The sequence below is a fragment of the Rana temporaria genome, chromosome 6 (genome assembly GCF_905171775.1).
Source record: "Rana temporaria chromosome 6, aRanTem1.1, whole genome shotgun sequence".
Lineage (NCBI taxonomy): Eukaryota > Metazoa > Chordata > Amphibia > Anura > Ranidae > Rana > Rana temporaria.
In genome coordinates, this window is record NC_053494.1 from 131,073,017 (window position 1) to 131,093,303 (window position 20,287).

The window sequence follows — 20,287 nt, forward strand, 5'->3', positions numbered from 1 at the left end:
GCAGAAAATGTTATTCTGGGGATGCAGCAGCTGTACGAACACAGTCTCAGGTCCTCATTTGACAAGCATGTGAATGCAATTGCCACTCACCCACACCTGCACACCTATCATATTAGGACCTGCAACTTTGTTCATACAGCTCATAGAGTAACAAAAGGCTCCCACCACACAAACAGCTCATTCACACTGGTGCTAAATTTCATGCAAAATAGATAACTAATACGATGTTAAATTGTTATTAATATACCATATATACATTGTATACAATACAAAAAAGTAGGGATCAATAAAAACAAGGTGTTGAAGCAGGCTTTGAATTGTGTGGGTCGCTGAAGTCCCCAATTTAAGTGAAATAGTGGTCACGTGTGATGTCACATCCCTATATATTATACTATTTAGGCTTCTTCAGGGGAGTATATTGAGACCACCGACTTCAACAGTCAGCTCTGTACCGGATCAGGACGGAGGGAATTCACATATGGTGCCCCACATGGAATATGTGAACCATCCAAGAACGTGGGGTCGAGTGGGGAATGGCCGTGTTCAATCACAGGGGATACAGAAAAGACCCAGTCTGCTTGATATATAAAAGAGATAAACTACTCCAGCTGGAGTATATATATATGGTATCTTAACCACTAGCCGACCGCCCACCGCCGTTATACGTCGACAAGTTGGCTCGGCTGGGCGAGAGCACGTAGTATGACGTCCTCTCTCCCAGCCGCCACTAGGGGCGCGCGCGCGCCCCCCGCTCGCCCCGACTCCCGTGCGTGTGCCCGGCGGGCGCGATCGCCGCCGGGCACACGCGATCGCTCGTTACAGAGCGGGGACCGGGAGCTGTGTGTGTAAACACACAGCTCCCGGTCCTGTCAGCAGGGGAAATGCTGATCTTCGGTTCATACAATGTATGAACCGAGGATCAGTGTTTCCCCTAATGTGGCCACCCCCCCCTACAGTAAGAACACACCCAGGCATACTTAACCCCTTCCCCGCCCGCTAGTGTTAACCCCTTCACTGCCAGTGGCATTTTTATAGTAATCCAATGCATTTTTATAGCACTGATCGCTATAAAAATGCCAATGGTCCCAAAAATGTGTCAAAAGTGTCCGAAGTGTCCGCCATAATGTCGCAATACCGAAAAAAAAATCGCTGATCGCCGCCATTACTAGTAAAAAAATATAATAAAAATGACATAAAAATACCCCCTATTTTGTAAACGCTATAACTTTTGCGCAAACCAATCAATAAACGCTTATTGCGATTTTTTTTTACGAAAAATATGTAGAAGAAAACGTATCGGCCTAAACTGAGGAAAAAAAATGTTTTTTTATATATTTTTGGGGGATATTTATTATAGCAAAATGTAAAAAATATTCATTTTTTTCAAAATTGTCGCTCTATTTTTGTTTATAGCGCGAAAACTAAAAACCGCAGAGGTGATCAAATACCACCAAAAGAAAGCTCTATTTGTGGGGAAAAAAGGACGCCAATTTTGTTTGGGAGCCACGTTGCACGACCGCGCAATTGTCTGTTAAAGCGACGCAGTCTCGAATCGCAAAAAGTACTCTGGTCTTTGGGCAGCAATATGGTCCGGGGGTTAAGTGGTTAATAAAAATGTTTTTTAAATCTTATTAGTTATCTATTTTGCATGAAATTTAGCACCATTATAATCCCACTTCTCCTCTATACCTATATTGATTACCTTGGGATGAGGTGCGTTTTGAAATTAGAATCACTCGGATCCTTACCATTTTCTACCAGCTCATTCACACTGTATGGGCCAGAAAACCATGTGAAATTATTTGTTATATTTTTTTATTTTTCACAATTTATTATTTTTTACATTTTTTAAATAGTTTAAAAAAAAAATCTTTACAACGCTGTTGGGGGGCTTTGGGGAGATATCAGGAGTCTAAATAGACCCCTGACATCTCACCTTTGAGACAGAGAAAGGAATTGAGGACATTCTTCTGTTCCTTTCTCTGTAGCATCAGCTATACCAAAGATGAATGAGCAGAAGACAGGGGCTCCTGTTCATTCATAAACTGAAGCATAGTAAACACAGTTTACTATGTTCAGTTATCAAAAGACTCCCCTATCCTCAGACTGACAATACTGCTGTCCAAAGGTGATTCTGCTCCTTCATTCAGAGCGGGGGCACTCTAATACAGGAGATTAGTTACTGGCCAGATCACCAGATGAAAACAGAGGGGAAAAGGCCTCAAAAAGAAAACAAAGGCAGCCCTATTTATTTTACTGGCCTTTAACCCCCTGAGCGTTATTCCCGAATCTGGCTCGGGGTGGAATTTCAGAACCAAGAGCGGTAACCCCGAGCCAGACTCGGGATCGCCTCGCAGTGTCCACAGGCAGAGTTTACTTACCTTGTCCCTGGATCCTGTGATGCCTCCCCGCTGTGTGATCAAGCTGTGTCCTCCTGCTCGATTCACAGTGCCCGTGTGCCGCCGAGCTCCGTTCCCTGCGACGTTACGATGCACGGGGCGGAGATCGGTGCCAAATAAAAAAAAGTAAATACACACAATACATACAGTATACTGTAATCTTATAGATTACAGTACTGTATGAAATAAATACACACCCCCTTTGTCCCTAGTGGTCTGCCCAGTGTCCTACATGCACTTTTATATAATAAAAACTGTTCTTTCTGCCTGGAAACTGGAGATTGTCCATAGCAACCAAAAAGTGTCCCTTTACATCAAAAGTGGTTTTAGAACAGCGATAATAAATTGGAATCACTTGCAGAATTGAGCGATAGCGATTTGTGGGGAAATTCGTCATCAAACAATAAAAGTAATGACAGCGACAATTCTGCAACTGAGCAAATTTCAGTGTTTTTGATTTGATTACATTATTGATTAATTTTAATTATAATTACATTATTATTTTTTATAATTATTTATAGTTATTTATTATATTATAATTTCTGATTTTGTTTTTCAAACTTTATCATACCCGGGACGTCTACTAGACTCTTGTTTGGACAGATTTAAGTGAGTTATTCCTAAGAATTACAGGCCTACAATATAAAACGCCAAATTTCCATGCAAAATAATGGTACCGCTTTCAGCAACTAAAATCTGACATAATCATTCCGCCAGGGAGGTTAAAGAATCAGGGTACTACACCAATAACTTAGGTAGTGATAAGTGAGTTGAGTTGCATATCAAAATGCTTATATACTGTATATGCAAATTTCTCCATCCCTCAAAGAATCATACAGTGCATTAATCATGCCTATCTGGGTTCCTGAAATGTATGCTTTACAGATCAGACAGCTGTGTGTAAATATTCACACATATTCAGGTATAATCAAAGTAGCAGTGTAGCAAATTGGCAATGATCAGTTCACTACAAGGTCAATTTACAAAAAGGTAGAGAAAGGAACACCTTGAGTGGGTTTTATATCACAAATTAAGAAACTGTCCTCTTCTCATTTACTGTACCTCTGTGCTCCTCCATTGCATCAGGTTTAATAGCTGCCAAGGTATGCTCTACTGGGAAGAAAAAGTTAATTTCCTTTTCTGCATGCAGTGGGGATGAACTGCCATGTAGCTGGTTAATGTCACCCTCTGAGGGAATAAAACGAGCTCTCAAGCTGAAAATAGGACCAAAGCACAAAACAAATTTAATCAGAAAGCAATGTACAACATCATGGCAAAATAAACTGCAGACTAGGCTTTGTACAAATGAGCATCGAATTGAAACATTTAGTGCATGTGTTCTTAGCACACACCTATTTACGGCAAAACAACTGATTTACATAAAGCTGATATATGGCCAAAAACTATTTTTAAATAGGTTATCTATAAAGACATATGTTCCGTCTCTGGCTACTGCAGCATTTGTTAAATCTTTTACATTTATTCTGTCTGCAGTGTCCAAACATCCATTGCTGAGACTTTTAGTTCCTTCTGCAGAACAGATATCACAAGAGCTTGCTCTCTTGGTATTTTGTTCACTCACAGAAAGCAAGACATTCTGGGCCAGATTCACAGTCGAGATACGACGGAGTATCTCAGATACGCCGTCGTATCTCTCAGAGTATCTATGCGACTGATTCATAGAATCAGTTACGCATAGATTTCCATAAGATCCGACAGGTGTAATTGTTTTACACTGTCGGATCTTAGGATGCAATACCGCGGCCGCCGCTGGGGGGAGTTCGCGTCGTAAACCAGCGTCGGTTATGCAAATTAGCAGTTACGGCGATCCACGACGGTTTTTCGCGTTCGCTACGTCGCCGCTACTCTAGTTTCCCGTCGCAATTTTAGTCGTCGTTTGACCTGCCCTAACTTTACACAGCAATCGTATTGCTGTATAAAGTATGGCCGTCGTTTCCGCGTCGAAATTTAAAAATTAACGTTGTTTGCGTAACACGTCCGGGAATACGGAAGTACGCTACGCGCGTCGCCGTTCGAAAAAATTACGTCACTTCGCGCAAAGCACGGTGGGAGTTACGAAACAGAGCATGCGCAGTAGGTCCGGCGCAGGAGCGCGCCTAATTTAAATTGTACCCGCCCATTCGAATTGGAACGCCTTGCGCCGGACGTATTTACGATACACCGCCGCAAGTTTCCAGGTAAGTGCTTTGTGGATCGGGCACTAAAACTGGAAACTTGCAGCGGTGTAACGTAAACGGGTTACGTTACACGGCCGCAAATGTATGTGAATCTGGCCCTCTATGACTAGAGGAGGGAGATTGTGATGTTCATTTGTACCTCCTCCCTTCACAAAACAACGTATTTGAATAGAGGGAATGTCAAGACAACATGAGACTGCGGGCTGCAGGAAAAGTAAAAGATTTAAAAAAAAACGCTCCAGCAGGCAGAGATGGGATATACGGCATTAAAGGTAATATATTTTTAGAGGGTAAATATACAAAAACATTTCTGGGCATACTCCAGCAGTAAAACAAATTTTTTTAAGTTTAGTTCTGTCTGGGACTCCACTGGGGAAAATGTTCGCCCACTTCCTGTCCCTGTGGTACCAATGAAGAGAGTGATTGTCACCAGGGGAAGAAACACTCAGTCAAACAAAAGTAAAGAAAATTTCTAGCTCAACTTACCGACCAGGCTCACCTGCCCTCTGCCTATCCATTATAATCATAGGCCTGCACACAGGGTGTGCTGGGTGTGCCTGTTTTGACCCCTGATATTTAACCAAAGCCCCCTAACTGGGCTTCTAAAAAAAAATTGTAAAAAAAAATATTTTTAAAAAATTAAATAAAAACTGCTCACACCATCAGTATATATACACATACATGCATATGTGGTTGAGCTTTGGGGTGCACCCCCTAATATATTAGGCTGCGCACACCTGTGGTTATAATGCATGTGCTTCTACTATGGAGGCTCTCAAAATTTAGGACTACAGATCGGTGGTGGCTGATGTTTTTTGGGGGGGTAGCAAACAACCCTCCCCCACCCCCCTGCTTGCTGTCCTTGCCGGTCTGGCACTTACCCCATCTAGGTGGCGGATGGCGGGCATCGGGCAGTGACTCCTGTGTCCTCTCTTCCATCGCGGCAGCTTCCGCCATGTGTCTCCTCCCCTCATATGGCGTCCAATACGATTGCCTGTCCCTTCAGCCAATCGGGTGATGGGTCTCAAGATCCACTTCCTGATTGGTCAGGAGGAGGATCAGTGTTACAATAGCGAATATTAATTCGCTATTGTAACACACCTGGGTGGGCTAAGCTCGCAGTGCTTGCGCCCTGAGCCTACCCTATTTTGATGCCTATTAGAGCCTCTGGCTCTAATTAGGTGCTTCAAAAAAACACCCCCCCCATTTATGCATCTGGCATCCTGCATGGGCGCTGGACACATGGATGGGGGGGGGGCGGTGCCCGTGTGCCCTAAATGGACGGTCCACCTCTGTTGCAGATAATACTGGGGTGCCGTGAAGTGGCTCTGTAGCTTACACATGTATTTGCAAACGTGTGCAAACTAAATCCCTTTTTTTTAACTTATACTGTTAGACATGATAATTTGGTTTCTTACATGCTGGTCGGTAAGTTGAGTTGGGAATTTTGTTTGACATGCATCACCCTTCCATGTGCTACTTGCTTCAATGGCCAGTTATAGGCGTGGTCAGTGACCATTTGTTTGTACTGAAGAAACACTCGGACAATATAATCTTTGGTAACATTTCAAACCCTTCTCCAATTTACAATTTTTTTTTTTAAATGTGTCTTTGTAACCATGCAACCTTTTTCCACTCTATAAATAACAAGATATAAAGCTTTGACTGGAGTTGGGTTCTAAGTTGTGCCACCTTCAGCGGAATTGTGGCAGATGAGAGTCATACGCACCCTAATTTCTACCTAATAAATATCAGGTATTTCACTTTGATCCTGGCAGCTGAACAGAACGATGGGAGAGCGCAGGATAGGGCAACACAAGCATCTAGTAGGGACAGCTGTTGCTTGTCTGCCCTGATTGGTAAATTGCAGAAATGATTAAAATTTTCCTTTTTATGCCATTAAAATTGAACTTTAGTCAGAAATTTAACTCCCGCTAGATCACTTCAGGCTAGCCTCATTTGCAGGTATAGCTATGTAAAACATTACAAAATAAGTGTCTATACTGTTTAAATCCAGCAATACACCGTCTTACCCTGCTCTGCACATGCTCAGTTGCTCTCCATTTTTAGGCACTGTGCCAAATTTGCAAAATGGCAGCCTTCAGCAAGAAGAAACAGGAACAATTCTGGAGGCAATTTTCAGCACACACTAATTTAAGTAGCATAATTAATAATGTGGAATGTGTTCCTTGCTAAAGAACATTATTTTTATCAAGTTTGTTATGGGTAAAGTTCCACTTTAACCTTAGAAGACAACATTTTTAGTTGATTTTCTGGCTAAGCTCCTTTTAATGCAACACAAAAACAGTAATATGAGAAACATAAAAAACAAAAAGGTAAAATAACACTATCATGCTCAAAAAAAAAAACGGTACATTAGCCACAGCGTTTCTCTGAGATGATATGAAATAACGTTGTCTTACCTGTCTGGTGCTTCATTTAGTGCTTCTGTAATCCGGGCAGGTCCTAGCAAACCTCTCCACTGCTTTACCGCGTTGGTCTTTACCAGTGCCAGGGCAAGAACGGGGCCACTGTCAAGGTTTTATACATAAGATACCCACATAAATGGATTATAACATACATTTAACTAAAACAGACTGCTTTATTACAATAAGGGTAAAATCAATGCAGCTTGCAAAAGTATTTACCAGGTCATTTGCTGTTTAAGCGCTGGGTAATAGTCTTCATTTACATGTTCACTGTAGAACTCCTCAACCTGTTGCTCACTGAGCATAATTTCCTTTTGCATTGCTATAGAGAAGCCCGCCTCACGAATGCTTTGCAAAACTTCATCTGAATAAAAAGCAATTGAAGGAAATTTTGATGGACCCTTTAGATTTGTAAAGTTCATTGAAGTATGTTACTACATGCACGTTAGCTTACATTGCCTTAAAAATAGTTCCACTTTTGCAGCCAAATTGGGATAACCCCTGATGTATATTTGTTAAATATTTCAATTCACAGAGCAAAACATAAAATAAAATATTTAAAATTACTGTTTACTTTTGCTTGTTTTTAATCAGAATCTTAAGGCCCGTACACACGATCCAATTTTATGGCCATAATTGTCTGATGGACGTGTTGTGTCGGATAATCCGACCGTGTGTATGCTCCATCAGACAATTGTTGGCTGAATTAACGACAACAAATGTTAGCTGTTCATGCTCACCAACTGTCTGGCAATAAATCTGTTATGTCGGTTTATCCAATCGTGTGTACACAAGTCTGTCCAACTAAAATCCAAAGTACAAACATGCATGCTCGGAACCAATGCTAAACATCAGACAACAAGAAGTTGCCCAAAGGGTGGTGGTAAAGAGCTGAAAAACCCTGCGATTTTGGTAAACGCTGGCTGCAAATGTTGGGCCGTGTGTATGCAGAACAAGTTCACGGCCAACGCCCTTTGGACCAGAATCCACGGAAAAGTCAGATGGAAGTCCAATTGTGTGTGTACGAGGCTTTACCTAGCTTTCTGATTCTAGGTAATGTTAAGGAGGGGGCTCGGGAGTTATGCTTGCCATAATTAATCGTGCCTGTACTGTGTTGGCAGGTCTTCATTATCAGTTATAAACTAGATGTGCATTATTTATTCTAACAAGGGGTTAGAAATCTTAAAGTAGAACTATCCTGTCCCATAACCAAACAGGAAATGGGAATCCCTAGGTCACCAGAACTATTGTAGCCATTGGAAGATTTCCCCTCTATTACTTTTCTGGGGACAACCCAAAATTAGGGTAATTTATTTTAATTTCAATGATAATGATAAACCGGACAAATAGAGAGGGTGAATCTCCTTAACAGACAACCATGAAAACTGACAGGTGTTCTAATCCCTTTCCACTCTATCCAAAACTAAAAATAAAGTTTTGCCTTTAGTTATACTTTAAAGCCTCCTTCACACGATCGGACTTTCAACCAACTTTTCCATGGAATTTGGTCTAAAGGGCGTTGGCCGTGAACTTGTTCTGCATACAAATTGCACAACATTTTCAGCCAACATTCACCAAACCACATGGTTTTTCAGCTCTTTACTGCCACCCTTTGGGCAACTTCTGCTATTGTTGTCTGATGTTTAGCATAGGTTCCGAGCATGCGTTTTTGTACTTTGGATTTTATTTGGACAGACTTGCGTACACATGATCGGATAAACCAACGTAACAGATTTATTGCCCAACAGTTGGTGAGCATGAACAGCCAACTTTTGTTGTCGTTAATTCAGCCAATAATTGTCTGATGGAGCATACACACGGTCGGATTATCCGACACAGCATGTTCGTCAGACAATTATGGCCATAAGTTGGTTGGAAGTCCGATTGTGTGTACGAGGCTTAACAAAGATCTTTTCCTATTGTGTCCCTTTTGTTCTACTAAACAGAACTTTGAATTTTTTTTTTTTAATATCTGTTCGATAAGTGCAAAAAATACCTGCTAATTCTGCCAGAAAAATTTGTGAGTCATTAGCATACCTAGCACAACTGGCTCCTGGGGCCCATCATTTATTTTTAACACCAGCCGCCCCCCCCCCCCCCCCCTAAAAAAAAAAAGAGTATGGATTTAAAAAAATTAAGCACATCCTGCTGTGGTGAATTGTGATTGTGGTCAAATTGTGGCAAGACCAACAACACGCGCTTTAGAATTTGCAGGCAAAGAACGTTTTTGTGTTTTGTTTCTTGCCTTCACATAATAAGCTAAAGTTGTACACATTTCCTGAAGCAGATACCAAAAATTATCATTTTTTTTATAATGTCAGCTAACAGAAATGTAACATCACACATTCTACTTTCTTCTGTCTGCAGGAGGTTTCAAAAAGACCAAAGCCTCTTCATGAAATTCCGTTTAGGAAGTGATCATTAATGATGTGCATACTTGTGAGCTTTCCACTACAAGGAATGGTTGTGTTGGCTTTTTGTGTCTAGAGAATATGCTTATAGGAAAAGAACTTAAACATGTACCGTACCCATTTAGCTTTTCCTGTTTATTGCCTTTGAACCCCATGCAATAGTTTCCAGAGCACCACCAGCAAAAACTCCACTAAATAGGGTATCATACAGTATGTTCATATAACATACCTTTCCTGTCTCTTAAGACATCTGGTCTAATCAGTGCGAGGGTCCTCTCTGGACTTTTTGAGGCTGATTCCTCTGTGTGTTGTTGCTTAAAAGTGGGAAAGAAGAAGGCTAATTCTCTGCTAGCTTGTTCATGGTCATTGCTTCCATGTACAGCATTGTAAAGAACCTCTGTACCATACTGAGCTCGCAAACTAAAAAAAAAAAGAAAGAAAAAAAAGAAGATGCATATGTTGTTACTTTACAAACTGTAATAGCAGCTTTATACTATCAAAAAAAGAAAACAGCTCATATCAACAGTGAAATACACAAACCATAATTAATTAGGGGGAAAAACAATAGAGAACAAAAAAACGCTAATGTTGACTTACCTGTAAAATTCCTTTTTTGACGTACATGACAGGACACAGCTCCAGGTGACTGGATACTACCAAATAGAAAAGCTTGGGGTGTGGCTTGCCGTATGGAGCAGTGAGACGTGATCTCTCATGGCTCCCTGGTCCCTCCGCTCCATGGTCTGCATTTCGTTAGGAAACTCCCCCGAAACACCGCACATGGGGAAGGATAAGCACAAGACAATGAGAAGGGCACCAGCTGGAACCGACGAGGAGGCGATCTAGTGGACTATTTTGGCAGATCTAAGGCTGCCACGCAGAACCACTCAGAATCCAAGATGGCGCCGGCACCACCGTCCCCGCGGTCCCCAGCCCGCTCTGACTCGGCCCTGCACACACAGGTGAGCTCACACAGCCGCTTCCTACTCCCTCACCAGAAGCCGCTCCAATGCCTTCCTGGGCTCGGGTGAGGGCTGGGAAATGGAGTCACAGATGAGATCCCTGCACAGCTATATTAGATCCCTGCCCACTAAAGCTGACTTTGAACACTGTGTCCACAGGATTGAAAAAGCATACAAAAAGGAAATCTCTGACCTTAAAAAGGACATGGGAGCCCGCTTTGAGGACATAGAAAGTACCACAGATGGCTTCAGCAACACTGTGCAAGCTCATGACAAAATCCTTAACACTCACACCGTCATGCTACAACAGCTTTCCTACCAACAAGACGACACAATCATTGCAATAACATCCACATAGATGGGATTCCTGAGACGGTAGACCCCAAAAATCTGCACCTGGCCGTGACAGCTATCTTTAACCAATTACTACAATGCCCCAAAAATGACCTCACTGAACTGGACTGTGTGCACAGGACCTCAGGCCCCCGGACCCCTGACCCCTCCTTTGTGCAAGATACCCTGTGCCGGATCCACTTTTACAGGATCGAGGAGGAAATTATGAGAGCTGCCAGCTCGCAGAACACTATCCTCTTCAACGACACTCCTGTGATGCTTCTCCCAGATCTTTCACGTCAGACACTGGCGATGAGGAGGGCACTGAAACCGCTTACACAGCTTTTACAATCTAGCCAGATAAAATATCAATAGTGATTCCCCTTCCACCTCTGGGTACACCACAAGGGTAAAACCACCATCTTCCATACCATGAACACTTACCTTCATTCCTGAGCACGCTGGAGCACCCACCAGTCTCTTTCCGGATTGGCCGTTCACACCAACTACCCCTGGCTTGCCCTTTACCCCACAATGGCAGAAACAGGGCTGCAAACGCAACCCCAGACCTATGTCTCAACAGGACCCCAACGATTGAATCCTACGATTATCCTGGTTATTTCCCCATTGCAGGTAATGCCCCTGTGACAATCCAGGGCATATATAGGCACAATGCCTCTGAAGTTTGCCTCCCCTGCATGTTATTACTCTGCTTCATAATGTCAGTTTTTTTTTTTGTCCTCAAAGTACATTCGTCCTATAACCTGCACTGTTATTCATATTACATTCATGTTAATTTTAATCTTTCCTTCCAGGTTGGTCTAGTTAATTAGATCACCATATGTGCCTCCTTATGTACAATGTCTTTCTGACACTTCAAGGTATATGTTTAAGTTACGCTGCTGCTCGTCACCAATGCCTCCTACATTACACTCACCCCCAGTTCAACTACATACCCCTCAATGTCTAGAGTTTCCCCTAATCTGTTTAAAACCATTACCATGCATTTACGTTTCAACATTAGTCTGTTTAATTACTGTTTTTTTTATTACTGTTTGATACCCTGTGGAGCCACGGACCAGAGGGCTGCCCTTCCTCTGCGAGTTTTCCCCGCACCTCCCTAAAGGTTTTATTTTTCTCAGTGCCATTATGGGCACTGTATGGTATGCTGCTGTATACCATGCTGTAAGTTTTTTTGTATCCCTTACTTGTAGTCCTTTGGAGCCACCTAGTGGTCTTTTTTGTTACAGTTAATTAAACTTTCCCATTGGTCCTAAGTGAATTCACTCCATTTTTCCCACTGGCAACGGTGACTGTGACTAAGACAATTGTGCTTATATGTTTAAGGTTGCCTTGACTTACATCACTCTCCTTTCCTCCTCTTTCCAAGAGCTGCTGACACATGAGACACATGATTTTCCTACCCCCCCCCCTCCTCCATCTGCATACCATATGGCGACTGATTGCCCAATTAATTTAGCATCTTTTAAGTGCAGGGGGTTTAACATACCGGAGAAGCAGGGCCAGATCCTTTATCACTTTCACAAAATGTGCTTCAATATCCTACTACTGCAGGAAACTCATTATCACACAGGCTTTATACCCACCCTACACAATAGATTTTATCAACAATGGTACCACAGTACTAACCCTCATGACAAATCTAAAGGGGTCTCCATCGCTTTCCATAAATCTTTCAACCCTGAGGTCCTAGACTCCCTGGTCGCTTCATCTTTCTCAAGCTGCAACTAAATAATTTTCTCTTCACAGTGGCCAACATATACGTTCCTAACGTGGATCAGGCTTGGTTCCTCTCTTCCGTTCTCACCACACTATCCTCCTTTGGGGGCCCCTGCTTTATCATCGGTGGAGATCCCAACATCGCCTTGTCCCCGTCTGCAGACACATCCTCGGGTAAGTCCTTGGTTCCTTTCTCTACACTGACCAGCATCAAATCCCTTCTAAACTCTTCCCATCTGGTGGATGTCTGGCGTGTCCAACATCTCACAGAGAGGGATTACAGACATTATTCCACAGCACACAACTCATATAGCACACTCAAACACTTTTTGATCTCACAATCTCTGCTTGATACCCCCCCTCCAAGCATCCATTGGTTACCTACTATGGTCTGATCACGCCTCAGTCTATCTGACCCTGGCACGTCCCACGACAAAACCCCGCAGGGGCACACAATGGAGGCTCAATGACAATCACCTATGAGACCCTGTCTGTGTAGCTGACATCTCAAAAACCATTCGGAAATTTGTGTCCGATCCCTCCTCAGACACTACCTCCCCCCTCAATCAATGAGAAGCCCTAAAATGTGTGGTGCGGGTGTGCTCATACAGCATGTCTCCTACCTCAAAAAGATAAGAGCCAACAATATCCGCCACCTCCTGTCCACTATTGCAGAACTCAAAACTCTTCACAAGCGTGACCTGGACCCTACCACTTTTGTACAGTTATCTAACGCCTGTCGGGATCTACTTCAACTCTTAGACCCCTTTCACACTGAGCCGCCCATAGCGTCGGTGGTAAAACAGCTGTATTTTTACTGCCGAACCTATGGGCGGATTTGAGGCGCATTTCGGCCGCTAGTGGGGCGCTTTTAACCCCCGCTAGTGGCTGAGAAAGGGTTAAAACCACCCGCAATGTGCTGCTGATGCTGACTATGTCCGAGTACCACGCTCTCCTGGGCCAATTTGGAGCAATAAAAACCACTGGAATGCCTTCTCTCTATACTTTGAAGTAGACGAGGCAGGAGCTTAAGAGGTGGAACCAAAAATTACGTTAAACTGATTTGATGGAGTAACTAGAACACATCTACCCCAAAAAACTGAAGATCCCTGGACTGGGAAACATATCTGTCCAGTTTGTGATTGATTCTGAAGCCCATTAGGTCTACATCTGCCCCCCCCCCCCACACGAAGAAAACTTGGTGATACAACTCCAGGTAAATGGATCACTCTGGTATTCAGCCATTGGTGGCACAAAAAGTCCACGTGCCAATTTGCAATGCCAGGAATGTGTACTGCGGAGAGAACCAGAACATGTAGTTCCACTCAAGTCAAGATCACCTCTGCTTCTCAAAGAGCAGCCTGACTTCTGGTACCGCCTTGGTGATTTATGTATGCCACTGCTATTGTGTCATCTAATTGGACCCTGAATGGAAGTCCCCAGACTGGGGGGGGGGGGGTCCAAGCACTGAAGGGCAAGATAAATCCTCCTGAACTCCAAGATGTTGACTGGCATCCAGGCTTCCTCTGACAACCACATTCCTTGTGCTCACAGGGAGTCTAGGTCTCCTACCTTGTCTGACAGACTATGGCTTGGGATGGGTAGATCAAGGCTGCCTGGTCTTGGGGCTTGGAGACATGGGCCAATCCAAGGACAGAATCCTTTTGTCCTATGCTGTCAGGATATTGAGTTCAGTCTTGTACAACTGGTCCAAAGCAGTGACCAAGTCTGCATTTTACTGAGTGCACTAAGCATGTTTGACGGCATGAAGCATAGAGGAGGCAAAATGCAAAACTGCAGTTTGTAGCCTCTGAACAAAATGTTTTGAGGGGAGACATCAGAGATGCCTTGAGTCCATAAGGGTATGAAGGCAGCCAAACACACGCACACACACAAACACTTGCAGAAGTGGTAATGTCCCTTTGTTGGAAAAAAATATTTTAAATGGGCTGCCAATTTATAGGAATGGACAATAATGGGTTCACACCAATGTGCTTTCATTTTCATAAATTTTTTTCATCCATTTATCGAACTGTGTTTTAGTGCCTTTATGTGCATTGTTATTGTGTATTTTCTTAGATTATGTGCTTAGCATCTAGGAGCTGTGAGAAGTCCCTGTAGTTTTCTAAATTAAGCTAGGCTAGGAGGACTATTCAAAAATCATGACATCATCACATGCTAATGCATGTCAAATATTAAAATGTTCATTGCATTAACACACGTTACTGCAATGCACCAAATGAACCAAAATTGCCCTAAAGCATAATTTGACTATGACAGAATTACGAAATTAAAAAGTAATATTCATATAAAATGTACTACTACTGCACAACTTTATAGCATGGTTATTGCAAAGCAGCCCAAGACAATTACAACTATTCACTAACCTTTCAGGCTTTTCTTTCTTGGCGATTTCTACATCAGTTGGACCAATAAACTCTCTCCATGCAGGGATCACATCCTCTTCTCCAGATTTGGATATTATAAGAACATGACATGGGCCACTAGACATAAATTGTATCAGCTCTTGAAATTTCTCCTGTTCAAAAATACAGCAGTGATTCATCATACATATGCTGTAATGATGAATGTTTACCATAGTAAACATTTGAAGTAATTTCATATATGTCAGGGCATCTAGTAAAGCTAATTTTTTTTAGTGTACAATGCTGCATGGAGTTCTCTATTCTTATGACAAATTTGTTCTGGTTTCTGAAAAAGTGCAAACTGTACCAAATACTAGCATCCAAATAACATCATGACAAAAAAGTTGAAGTGAAATTTGCATAAAAATACAGGGTCTGCTTCGATAACACTTTTACACCAGAAGAAAATATTACAAAAGGGTGCCAAAAATAATCATTTGTAGTGTTGGCTTTTCTTGAAGGCAGCAGTGATGCACAGTGAAGTTACCAGTAAATGGTGGGAAGTCAGGATTTAAGGTAAGTAATTTTTTTTTCTACAATGCCTTATTTTTGGCACCCTTTTATAAGTTTTTTGGGGTTGGGAGGGGATTGTTATTTAAAAAAATTCATGCAAGGTTCACTCTAAAACAAACTCCCCACAGTACAGCTGCCTTATAACCTCAATAAGTGGGCACCATCTCTCTGACATGCTTTTAGCTACTGTTCACATGTTAGTGAGGTTGGCCCTGATAGCCTACTGTTACAGAAGAGTCTTCAGGAAAGGTTGCAGGGGGAGGTATAGGCAGCCACTGGTTTCACCATAAAGTGTAAGGGCTCTTTCACACGGGCGGACCGTATGTCCGCTTTTTCATCAATCCGTTTACGGATGAAAAAGGGACATACATTGATCCCTATAAGATTGCGGGTGTCCGCTGACACCCGATCTCATCCACATCCGCAATCCTCCGATTCTGCAGACGAAGGAAAACCCTATTTTTCCATCCGTCTGCGGATCGGATCGGGTGAACATGGACAGACGGTCCGTGTTCATCCGATCCCCCCATAGGGGAGAGTGGAGATCTGACAGGGTGGTCCCTGCACAGTGTGCGGGGACCGCCCTGTCATCCGCCGGCTCAGCGGAGTGATCCCGCTGAGAAAGCGGAGGTTCACGGGGTGGATCATCACGGATCATGTGAAAGAGCCCTAAGGCCTCGTACACACAACCATTCGTGTGTACGAGGCTTTCAGATTTCTCGTCTGGAAATCTGGCCAGAATCTCGACGAGAAAAATAGAGTAGGGTGAAGCAAGATGGCGGCGACGGCATCGAATGTGACGAGCGCATGCTCGTCGTACTCGATGACGTCACCGCGTTCTTGCCTTTCAAGAGAACCGCGGTCAGTGTGTACACTCGGGTGGCAAGAGATTCTTGCCAAGAATCTCGCCGGGAAAAACAATTTTTTTTTGCTGACGAGATTCTTGCCCATGTATACGAGGCCTTACTGTGAATGCTTGTACTGTAAAAACTGACAAACTGTGGGGCTTGCCAGGCAGTACCTGTTAATGGAAGGGTTAGAAACTCGTATTGATAAACTACAAACTTACAAAATATACACACTAGAAAATGTTTATAAAGTTGTGAAGGCAACTTTAACGAAACATTCGCTGGTGAATCAATCAGTCATTTAAAATACATGCACTGGGAAGATTCATCTTTAGTGAATATTTGAATTATTAAAATAAGCCTGGGCATATCTAAAGGGGACATTTTTGCAGACTTTGCTGCCCAGAAATCTATGAATACTTGAAGGACTACTCTCTTTATCTGCATGTATTTAACAGATCTTAGGATCATAAAGTCAATATATACCTCTCCTGCTCTGTGTTGATAGAAGTCTCTGGCTTCAGACTCAGTCATCATTTTCTCTTCATCAGCCAAAATCTCAAACCCAGCCTCCTGTATCTGAGATAAACACAATCATTTTATAGTATGTTTTATTCACATTTCTAACGTACTCACCAAAAAGTTTTAAAAATATCATTAACATTAAAAGATATATATTTCTTACCTTCATTATTATTTCATCTGTCTTTCCATGAGCGACAGCATCCGGTTTAATAATAGCCACTGTGTAAGACTTCCCTGTTGGTACTACAACAATATAATAAAATGTAAAATGGATAACTGGTACCGATCGGCTCATTACAAATATCCTACCTATATTGGTTTAGCAAAACAGTTTTGTAAAGCAGTGAATTGTTTGTTTTGAATTCTGATTTTCATTGTTCCTTTGTTATTTTTTTTCTCTGTTCTTATTTTTGTATCTCAATGTCATTTGATCCTGGGACGCTCCCTATATATAGCCCACCCCGGGTTTGACTGTTCTTATCCTATTAGACTACCGATTTTAAAGATTCCGTTTATATTGTTCACAACTGCATCTGGGTTGTATCCCGACATTGGGTCATATTCTCAAATAATTTACGCCGGCGTATCAGTAGATACGCCGACGTAAGTCCGATCCTATGTTTAAGTGTATTCTCAAACTGAGATACGCTTAAACATGCCTAAGATACGACGGCCTGCGCCGTTGTATCTTAGGCTGCAATATTTACGCTGACCGCTAGGTGGCGGTCAGCGTAGAATATGCAAATGACTAGTCACGCCGATTCTCTAACGTACGCTTGCCCGCCGTAGTGTTTTAACGTCGTTTCCGTAAGCGATACGCGGCGTAAAGATAAACATGCCCCCTAGGTGGCGTACTCAATGTTAAGTATGGCCGTCGATCCCGCGTCAAAATTTTAACGTTGTTTGCGTAAGTCGTCCATGAATGGCGCTGGACGCCATTTACGTTACAGTCAAAACAAATGACGTCCGTGAGACGTCATTTAGCGCAATGCATGTCGGGTAATTTATCCGACGGAGCATGCGCATTACGATCGGCGCGGGAGCGCGCCTAATTTAAATGATCCACGCCCCCTACCAGGATCATTTGAATTAGGAGGGCTTGCGCGGGTGGACTTTACGCGACGCCGCCGCAAGTTTACAGGTAAGTGGTTTGGGAATCAGGCACTTGCCACTTAAACTTGCGGCGGCGTAACGTAAAGGACATACGTTCCGCCACCTCAGATCTTTAAGAATATGCCCCATTGTCTGTACTTATCCTTTTTTCTTATCCTTAATAAAATTGTTTGTATTAAAAAAAAAAATAGAATGTAAAATGAAAATGATGAACTTCTAAAACAAGAATATATTGCATTATTTCTGTGTGATAAATGCAATGATCAGCCAGAGGGACTGTGAATAAGAAAGTTATGTTTGAAAAAACTATCCTCATGTAAATAGTAAGAGGAGGAACTGACACACAAATCAGGTAGGAGGAATAGGGATTGGGATAGCCAGGCTGCAAAATCAAGCTTGATGGTGGGTTCCTCAAAACACCAAATTGTTGCCAGCAAAAAAACAGTTTGAATGGGTGACAGTCATCTCAGTTCTGTAGTTCAATTTGAGTGGGAAACCCCTTAATATGTGGAAAACTGAATTGCTCACTTAATTTTTACTTACACAGTTCATCGTCCTCAGCCTGTGTTGGGATAGGTGACATCTCCTCTTCTTCCTCTAGAAGTGCCTCATCTTTTACCTTAGAAAACATTAAAGTGATTCCCTAATACATTGTAATGAGCCTTACACATGAAATCTGCTCTAAACAAGCAGTAAGCTGTTAATGCTTTTTTTAATAGGCTGCACACATGGGAGTATTTGCCTGTGCAGTGTAAATACATATACTTCTGGTGAGTCAGGTGTCCTAGAGCTGCATACAGCTGGCTAGAGACATGAATGGGTGAATAATCTGAAAAAATAAACCAGTGCACTCCTTTAAAGTGGATGTAAACCCTCATATATACCCAGTGAGGTGAACAGCCTTAGATGATACACAGAGATGAAACAAATCTCCCTATATAATTTTTACATGTATATCTGCTTTATTCAGCTTTATATATTCTTTAGAAAGTTCAGATCCTGTTTAGAGATTTTCTCTGCCTGCTCAGCACTGCAGGGAAACCTGGGCATACAGCCAAGACAGCTGATTGGAGGAAAGGCACACACCCTCTCTCCACAGAAGTAGAGACTTTTAGTGCTGTTGGTTGAATAGCTCAGCTCTGTGCTAATCTATTTATAGCATCCTCCCCAACACTCAGGCTGCTTTTATCTCAGTTGAAGGAGAACTTTTCAGAAGTTATCAGGCTGATAACAGAATGGCAGAGCAGGAGAAAGCTAGGGGACACAGTGTTTTGAAGAAAGATAAGAAAACACTGCAGATATACGTGCCCAGCCCAAATTTCATGAATTGAGTTTACATCCACTTTAAGTGATGAAACCTCAAAAGTGAAAACAGCAATGCATATAAATAAATTGCTACATATACAAATAAAACAATTTGTAAAATTTGTAAAAAAAATCTTTCATAGACAGAGTAAAAAAGTGCTCATAAGGGTGCCATCTCCACAGACTCTCGCCTCTTACCAGAAGTATATGATCTCTGATTATAGAGGTCTTACTCGCTACAAAGATTTAAAATAGGCTCAGCAGATAGAAAGGAGCTCGTCCAGATCCAATCTCAATAAGGTTGTCATCCAAGCATATCAGCTGATGTGTGCTTGTATGTGCTGACTCATAGTAACTCTCATGCATGTGTGAAAGGAGAAGGAAACTTCATAGTGTAACAAGTGTGACGCTATGCGAGGTGCGATACATGATCATAGGTACATTTCACCTCGCATACGTTCTATCATGAGAGACTGAACCGGAATCCATTCCGGGTTTTACAGCCTCTGGGCCTGGCTAGGGTTCCGGTCCGGATGTTTGGGTCCACTGGAGTCCACAATCAGCTGGACTTTAAATGTCCAGGAAGAGAGCACAACAGGGCTCTGGCTTGAAACTCAGGAAGGGACCTGAGTGAGGGGAGCGCTGAGTGCTGGACTGAAAAGGTTTGCTTTACTGCATGTTTTGTGGGTGTCAGGGACTAGCCCCACACTGTATAGAGAGGAGATCCTGTTTGTTTAGTTTAGCGCCGGACGGCAAGGATTTAATTTACTGTTTTGTTTATTTTAATCTGCAAACCGTTTATAAATAAAATCTGGCATCCGCCAGACTTAAAAGAAAGTGCCTGCTTACAGACTGATTTCAGAAAAGGTGATCCCCACGAGCTAATCCCTCACACAAGCTAAAACCAAATGTTAATTTTAAAGCATATATTGCACTTACTGTATTCAGAAAATACAGAAACAGCAAGCATGGCCCCGTTCCTTGCCAGCCAGCTCATGTGCGATGACATCACAGATGAGGCTCCACCCAGGGTGATTGCGGCCATGCTTACTGTTTCTGTATTTGCGAGTGAGAGCTCTATAATC

General features: G+C 42.5%; 1 protein-coding gene across 1 annotated transcript in view; it reads right to left on the minus strand.

Moving 5' to 3' along the window:
* Positions 1-20,287, minus strand: part of NME9 (NME/NM23 family member 9) — a 66,958-nt gene that overhangs the window by 16,156 nt on the left and 30,515 nt on the right. Inside the window, exons 6-13 of the mRNA XM_040357374.1 lie at positions 18,441-18,516; positions 16,945-17,027; positions 16,746-16,838; positions 14,860-15,011; positions 9,667-9,857; positions 7,246-7,390; positions 7,021-7,128; positions 3,462-3,613 (exon numbers count right to left, since the gene is read on the minus strand). Coding sequence (XP_040213308.1) covers positions 3,462-3,613; positions 7,021-7,128; positions 7,246-7,390; positions 9,667-9,857; positions 14,860-15,011; positions 16,746-16,838; positions 16,945-17,027; positions 18,441-18,516 — 1,000 coding nt within the window. The remainder of the gene's footprint in view (positions 1-3,461; positions 3,614-7,020; positions 7,129-7,245; positions 7,391-9,666; positions 9,858-14,859; positions 15,012-16,745; positions 16,839-16,944; positions 17,028-18,440; positions 18,517-20,287) is intronic.